The sequence below is a fragment of the Lactuca virosa genome, chromosome 7 (assembly GCF_052849685.1).
Source record: "Lactuca virosa cultivar CGN04683 chromosome 7, Lactuca_virosa_CGN04683_v6, whole genome shotgun sequence".
NCBI lineage: Eukaryota > Viridiplantae > Streptophyta > Magnoliopsida > Asterales > Asteraceae > Lactuca > Lactuca virosa.
In genome coordinates, this window is record NC_136432.1 from 104,908,384 (window position 1) to 104,917,063 (window position 8,680).

Consider the following 8,680-nt stretch of genomic DNA (forward strand, 5'->3'; position numbering starts at 1 on the left):
AAACCGCAAACCGCACCGCATATGCGGTTTGAATATTTTAGAAACCGCAAACCGCACCACAAATGTTCAAAACCGCGTTATGCGGTGCGGTTTGATGCGGCCGGTTTATGCGGTTTGGTTGCGGTTTGTGCGGTTTAATGAGTTGTTCAACATTAAATCTATCAAAAAACCAAAAAACTGATCCGGTTATAAAAATTGATTGCTTTCATTTTATAAAAACAAATACAATTTTCAAGTTAAATCGTTTTTAATAAATTGTGATTCATGCTACTATAGTTTTGTAAGTGTCATTGTTATTGCTTTATATTGCCGTTATAGTTGCTATATTCTTGTAAACCGTGGGATCTTCATCTAATAGTGATTTAATATTACGTTATAGATATTTGGTTATTGTAAGAAATATATTTAAATACATTGTTTCTAAATCGTGATTTGAAATTATAACGAAGTAAAGAAAAAAAAGTATATATATAACATGCGGTGCGGTGCGGTTTGAACCGCGGTTTTATAAATACAAACCGCAAACCACACCGCATAGTGTGGTTTGATAAAATGATGAACCGCAAACCGCACCACGAAATTCTAAACCGCATTATGCGGTGCGGATTGGTGCGGTGCGGGCGGTTTGTACGGTTTGTGCGGTTTTTTGCACACCCCTAGTTGGGGGGGATTATCATAGTAGTTGGAATTGAATCTATGTTCTATTCTTTGATTCTGTGGCCCTAAATCATTCCACAAACCATAAAAACGTGTGGTGGTAATTGAGAAAGTTTATTTGTCCCATCTTGACTTCGATGACCATAGATGAAGTCTTTCTTTGGTTTGTGGGTGCATCAATGTTAATCAGCCATAAATACAACAAAGTGGTCAGTAAACCGACCTTAATCTATACGTCACATTAATGGCTGTCTTGAAAGACCGGCAAACACATAAAGATAGCCATTTGACTAAAATCAATACATGATAACGATGGTAGATGCATCAAACATTGTATTTGGATCGACTCATGCACCAACACCAATAATGCGATGACAAATAAAGGCCCTATAGGGGAAATTAACCATCGTCTTATGGTAATTATAACCATACCGAGTCTTCCAGTTAATATAAAGTCAGTCAACTACACATATTGGGCCATGATAGTGATGATTCCATTGGAACTTAAGAAACACGACAGGAATTTTGCAATATATACATGCAGTAGGTATGGTACGTTTTCTTAAAAATCTATCCAGCTAATTAATGTTTGAGGAAGGACATAAGTCATTCGTAAAATAGTAAATCCGAGTTTTCAGTCTGACTGTTTCCTCACATCGCTTCTGCTCCATACCCTACTCAGTTTTCCATCTTCCGTTCAGTAACTACATTTTTAGTTTCTTTTTTGTTGCTCTATTCAACACAATGAACTTGAAGTAGACAATTAACATGCGTTGCAAATTTTTTAAGAACATTGATAATATATATATATATATATCGATCTTTGTTTGTAGGGAGTATCCATACATACACTTAACTTATGGACGGATGCATCATCAAGGCTGCTTCTGCTTTTTTACTTGGATTGCTGATTTCAGCCTTAAGTAACAGAAACAGTTTCTGTGATGGGAAGTTCGAGGGTTCATGCAGGGAGAGAGAGAAACATGCACTTCTAAAGTTCAAGAGTGATCTAATAGATCCTTCAGGAAGGCTTTCTTCTTGGGTTGTTGATCACAAAGATTGCTGTCAGTGGGTGGGAGTTACGTGCAACAACTCCACCGGCCATGTTCATGAGCTTCATTTACAGAATCCAGATGCAGAGAGTGGATGGCTTCCTTACTTTGGCTATGAAAAGTCAGGATTAAGTGGGAAGATAAACCCTTCTCTTCTCGTTTTGAAAAGGTTAAGTCATTTGGACTTGAGCTACAACAATTTCAAAGGACTTCAAATTCCAGATTTTATTATTTCTCTCACGCATCTACAAGTTCTTGACTTGTCTGAGCTGGTTTCGGAGGGTTGATTCCTCAACAACTTGGTAACCTTTCTAGTTTAGTATCTCTTCGTCTTAAAGGACGTGATGCTTATACAAGCACCTTACGTGTTCAAGATCTTCATTGGCTCTCCAACCTTCGCTTGCTTAAACATCTCGATTTGAGCTTTGTTAATCTTAGCAATGCATCGGATTGGGTAGAGAAGGTGAATATGGTTGGGTCTCTTGAAGAATTGTACTTGGCTGGTTGTAATCTTGATTCCCATACTTCGCTTCTTACTAATAGTAATAATTTCACTTCCCTTTCCACACTCGATCTTTCTCACAACAAATTCGAACCATCCTTACCTCGCTGGATTCTCAGTATCACCACCCTGGATTCACTTTCTTTATGTCAAATTGGTATTTCTGGACCAGTCCCATTCGGTCTAAGGAACATGAGCAATCTTCAAAATCTTGACCTCTCTTCAAACCTATTGGATTCTAGTATACCTAAATGGTTTGGAAATTTCTCATCTTTAATTTCGTTAGATTTGTCGAACAACGAGTTGAATGGAAGTCTTCCCGAAAGCATTGGTCACCTTTCCATGTTAGAAAGCTTTTTCATTTCCAGTAATTTTCTGGAAGGAATCGTCTCAGAGGCGCATTTTTCCAATCTCGCAAACATGATTTATCTGTATGCATCAGACAATTCGTTGTCCATGCACGTGAGTCCAGATTGGAATCCAGTTTTCCAGCTTGAACAAATGGAATTAAGATCTTGGAAACTCGGCCCCAAGTTTCCTAGTTGGCTTCGATCTCAAAACAGGCTGTTGGACTTGGACTTATCATGTGGTCAAATAGCCGATAGTGTTCCTTATTGGTTTTGGGAGTTATCATCTCATTTTATGTACTTGAATCTTTCTCATAACCAGCTTCGTGGTGAGATACCAAACATAGCACCAACAGTAGGTGCTATTCACTCAGTGATGTACTTGAACTCGAACAAATTCAGTGGTTCATTGCCTTTATTCCCTCCAAACTTACGTGAGTTGGATGTTTCAAGGAATTCAATTTCGGGTAACATCTCAAGATTCTTATGTGACAAGCAATCACATGAGTTGAAAATCCTTCACCTAGGAGACAACTTATTCTCAGGGAAAATCCCAAATTGCTGGAACAATTGGCTGCAACTGGAAGTGCTAATGCTTGGAAACAATAATTTCACAGGGAGTATACCGATATCCATTGGACATCTACAAGGCTTACGCTCCTTACACCTACGCAACAATAGCTTCACAGGAGTCATCCCTTTGTCTTTGCAGAAATGCAAGAATTTAACTATGATCGATCTTAGCATAAATAATTTTGTGGGTAACATACCCACATGGATAGGGAAAATGCTTACCAAAGTTATGGTGTTGATCCTCCGTTCAAACAAGATCAGTAGTGATATACCTCATCAGCTCTGTGAACTTGTCTCCCTTCAAATCTTGGACCTCTCAAACAACAAGTTGACTGGAAAGATTCCGAAATGCATAAACAAGTTGAGTGCAATGACCAGAGTTAAATACTCAAACCACACAGCGATATCCTACGCTTATTATGGTGGAGAGATTGCAATTTTGGAGAATGCGTTTTTGGTAACGAAAGGATTGGAGTTCCAATATGACAGCATCCTTTATCTGATGACACTTATCGATCTCTCAAACAATGTTTTGTCAGGAGAGATACCAGAGGAACTAACAAGCTTAAAAGGGTTACGTGCGTTGAATCTATCAAAGAATCATCTGTCAGGAGTGATCCCAAAAAGTATTTCGAACATGGGACTAGTTGAATCACTTGATTTGTCAACCAATCAGCTATCTGGTAAAATTCCTGCAAGCATTGCAAGCTTGAGTTTCTTAAACTACTTCAATGTGTCGTTTAATGAGTTGTCTGGCCAAATTCCGATGAGCACTCAGCTCCAGAGCTTCGATGCTTCTTCATATGTGGGAAATAAACTATGTGGACCACCATTACAAAATGAATGCATCGAGAATACCACAGAAGCTGAACACCAAGATGACAATGATGATGCAAAGGAATCTGAGAAGTTCTACATATGCATGATAATTGGTTTCGTAGTGGGCTTTTGGGGATTGATTAGTCCCTTACTCTACAGCCCCTCATGGAGACGCACATACTTTAGATCTCTAGATGCTAATTGGTGTCGAGTTTATGTTTATGTTAGGAGATGGTTTTGGTGCTGCTAGATTAATTTCGTTATACATGTATTTATAATATATTGTACTAGTATCAATGTTGTTAAGATCTATATCCTATATAAGATCGTTGTTCGCTTTGCATGATCGTGATCCTAAGATCAAAGCAGGTCATAAGATCTGACCAAAAGCAGTTTAACACGTGAAATGTACATTTTCATCTATGAGCTAACCACTCAGTGAACAATAAATAGTTTAAAACTTAAAAAATACATCTTCAATATATCTCTTAACAATAAACAATTCAAATAAGTCTTATAAACAATTCAAAATAAGTCTTATAGGATACATATTTGATCCATTTAGTTAGCCCATAATAATAATAATATATAATAATAATAATCTCATGATCATACCCAAAGATAATCCAAATACGATCATGATCGATTTACCTAGGTGGGATCTTGTTAGTGTATCACATATTAGTGTCATAATATAAGTGACTATATATATTGGAGTCCATCATCTCTCCTTAAAGACTCTTTTGGAGAGTTAATATGTGACTTCATATATATCTTCTATAATATGATATAGTCGGCGTCTAACACCCTCATGGCAGGATACATCCCTATACATCCTCATTAAGCCTTTGTTCCGCGGGGGGGGGGGGGGGGGGGGTGTATTGGTGCAACACAGTCATATAAGTGGCTATATGTTGAGTCTTTCATCTCTCCAGACGGGATCTTTTGGAGAGACAATGTTGTACTCCATATATATTCTACAGTTTCAAACACCCTTTGCATGCCCTTTTTAAGTACTTTAAAGGAATGGTTTCAACGGATTACGTGAAGGGGCATAAACCTTAATATAAAGAATTGAAACATAACCGAAAGCAACTGTAACATGATTCGATAAATAACCAAAAGTGCATAGCACATATGTGAATAAGAATTGGGAAAGCCAGTTTGAGCAATTTTGGTGGTTGCAGTTGTCTTGATAGCTTGAGTTGGAGTTGTCTTGACAACGTGAGTTGGAAATGAGGGAGTGGTTTTATTCAGGTTAGTACATGTTTGAGTTTGAGTTTGTATGTTTTGTATGAGGATGTAATTACGTTTTATTGGAGTTTTTCGTATACGAGCAACTTGGATGTGGTGTTTGTGGAACTTCATGAACAAATGTATGTTTGTTTCTTAATTAAAGACCTATAAATGATAGGTTTTTCGATGATATTATAATTCACCCTCCTATCATTTTGAACATTTTGCTTAAACTTTGGTTTTTAAAACATTGGTACCTTTACTTTTTGAAAACTTATTTTGAAAAGACATTTTAGATTGGTCAAAACATTTGATCCATACATGTGTGTTATTCATTATACTTTTGGAAAGTATTCATAAGAGTAAACATGTTGACGTGTAATTTCAAGTGTCTAAAAGAAGAGAAACAAAAGATTTAATCATTCAACGTTGGAAGGAAATTTTCCATTTTGATTTCTCTCATTTTTTTACCTAGGGTTTAGGTTTTCACCCTAATCCGAAATTCTAAGCTCATTCTATGTTTGTCGTGAGAGACATACCTAGCCAACAAAATGACACATTTATCTATTTCCAAGAGGTAGTGGCTCGTTGTAACACTCGATTTCTCAAATATTAATTTTAAGCTCTAATTTTGTGAATTTTGGGTGGCCACGACATGGTGATGAGGATTACCACAGTGTGGTAACCATTTTGTGATCGTGCATCTTTTAAGTCACCACGATGTGGTGGCATGCTTGCCACGACGTGGTGACGGCTGAATGCAAAACCCTATATTTTCGGGCCTTAAGCCCTATTTAAAGGAAGTGGTGGCTATTTAAAGGAAGTGGTGGCTAGGGTTTCCTCCACCCTCAACCTCCATCACCTGTAAAGTGCTCTTGATAAAACCCTAACCTCCTTGCAAGCTTTTGAGCTCAATTTTGGTGTCTTTGTGATTTTGGAACGAAGAAGGTGTTTCTAGTGAAAGAATCCAGTAGGCAACTCATCTCCATTATTTGTGCATCTTTTGGACTCTTTGTAAGTCCTCGAGTTTCCATCTTTTTTATTTCATTCCTTGTAGATCTAAGTTATGTCGCCTCTTTTGCTCCATGGTTGAAGTTTGGATGATTGGGAGAGATAAAGTTATCAACTTTATGGTTCATCAAGGCCCCTTGAGTGTTATATCTTCTGGATCTAAGAGTTGTTGGTGTTTTGAATGCCATGCATGAGATTTAGGCTATTTTCTTCCTTTTTGACCTAGTTTGAGTGGAGAACATGCATAGGTCATGCATGTCCATAAAGGTTGGATTTTTATGGACCTTCTAGGGTCCCAAATATGGTTAGATGTTCCAAATCTAAAGTGTTATAATGATTTAAGTCCATTCTTGAGATTGTGACCTTATTTCTCCCATTTTGACCTTGATGAATGAATGACATGCATTGGACATGTATGACCACAAAAGCAAGGATTTTTATGGTGCTAGGAGTGTTAGGAAGCTCTCTAGAAAGCATGAGTTTGGAACTTATTTGATTAAGGGCTTAATCCATTAAGTTGATTTTGTGCAGTTGCCACGACGTGGTGGCATGCTTGCCACGATGTGGTAGTTGGGCAAGACGTGTCTATTTTGTCAGGACGTGCCTACGGCATGGTACAAGGCTACCCACGACGTGGTAATGGGTTTTTCATCGACTGTTTCGTCGTTTAGCTGTCACGGCGTGGCCAGGGGTTGGCCACGACGTGGTGACCGTGGACTATTAACTTTTTGACATGGTTGACTTTTAGCCAAATTGGTAATTTGGAGAGTATACTGAGGGGTTAACCTTATTTAGTTCTTTAGGTGGTGTGTAGCGTCTGCCTTCCGACTGTACGAGTTGTAGTCTGTTCGACTTCGAGTGTAAGGTGAGTCTTCTCACTATACTATGTAGGATGTTAGTTATCTTTGTGACTCTTGCATGTATGTTGGGTGGGGCTTGTTATGTGTTGGGCGTGGCCTGTTATGTGAATTGGGTGGGGGACGTTATGTATGATGGGTGAGGCCCGATATGTGAGTTAGACGGGGCCCGTCATGCTAATTGGGCGGGACCCGTTATGTTTGCGGGTGGGGCCTGTATGGTTATGTGGTATTTTGGGGAACTCACTAAACTTTATGTTTACGGTTTTATGTTTAAATGTTTCAGGTATTTCTGGTTCCAAAGGGAAGGGCTTGGCTTCGTTACACTACATCCCCTGGAGTTTTATTTCCACAATATTGAATTATGATTTGACTATGATGTTTGAGAATACCTTACACTCCGATTGTCTTTTAAACAAATGATTGAATGGTTTGTTGGTTGAAAAATGAAAATTTTACATAGTATTTTTGGGACATTACACTCGTAATTTAACTAAACCTCTTGAATTAGGAAGTGGTTGTAGATAGATCTACCATTGAAGTACCGTACTTCCTGAAGCATATCATCTAATTCATGTATTAAGAAAATGTTTATGTCCATGTAGTCAATGTAGCCCACACCTCATCCATATAATGTCTTTCAAGGAATATGGTGAACATGTCTCCATGGTGAACCTTGAATGTACATAAATATGTAACCCCTCTGAAAAACTATATATATATATATATATATATATATATATATATATATATATATATATATGGTTAGGTTATAATGTGCATGACATCTATTGTGTGGTTGTAACGACAATTCTGAACTAATTGATGAAAATAATAAATGTTTATAATTTGAGGGTCTATGCAATTAAAATGGAATAGCAAGTACTATATAATAACACAATTATCGTTGTAAGGGTATTTTAGTCATTTAAGTTATATTTAAAAAAAGGAGAATTCCGAATTTTAAGGATAATTAATTATATAAATTTAAATAATATGATTTTAGTGGATAATTGATTCGATGAATTCAGATATTCTAAAAGAATATTTTTATGAGTACGGTGTTCATTCTAAAAGAATATGATAATAAATATGAAATTAATTTTTCCTCAAAAAATCCATTATTGGCAAAATATAATATACAACATTCTTTAAACTAATTACATATCAAATAATTACAATGAACTCGTATACATCAAAAGACCAAAAATCATAAAAAGATTAATAATTTCTATTTTGCATTCTTAAAGAATAAGATCCAAAAACAAAAAATCTTGAAATAAAATACACAACATTCTTGATGCAAATTTCCTTGACCGGCTGAGATTCAAATGTCATTCTTGAAGAATAACAACATTCTTCAACTATCATTTGAAGAAGATTTGAAGTGCGTCTTATAGAATGTAAAATCCTTCTCGGAGGTTAGAAAATGTTGAACAGTTATATTCTGTGAGAATGATTGCTTTGAGAATAACAAGTTTTTATCCCCGTTTTCTACTCCAAGCCTTGTTCATGACCTGTAGCAAAAACAATAAGAGGCATTCAATGACTATCATTAAGTCGTATTCTAGAGATTCATGTTTTTTTTAAATTATAATTAATAATCACATAGAAATTTTTTAATTG

The 8,680-nt window shown here is 36.6% G+C and overlaps 1 protein-coding gene across 1 annotated transcript; it reads left to right on the forward strand.

Moving 5' to 3' along the window:
• Nucleotides 1-2,178: 2,178 nt before the first annotated feature.
• Nucleotides 2,179-4,200, forward strand: LOC145127013 (receptor-like protein EIX2). The gene has a single exon (XM_079062267.1). It carries the CDS (start codon nucleotides 2,179-2,181, stop codon nucleotides 4,198-4,200), a length of 2,022 nt encoding a protein of 673 aa, XP_078918393.1.
• Nucleotides 4,201-8,680: the final 4,480 nt, after the last annotated feature.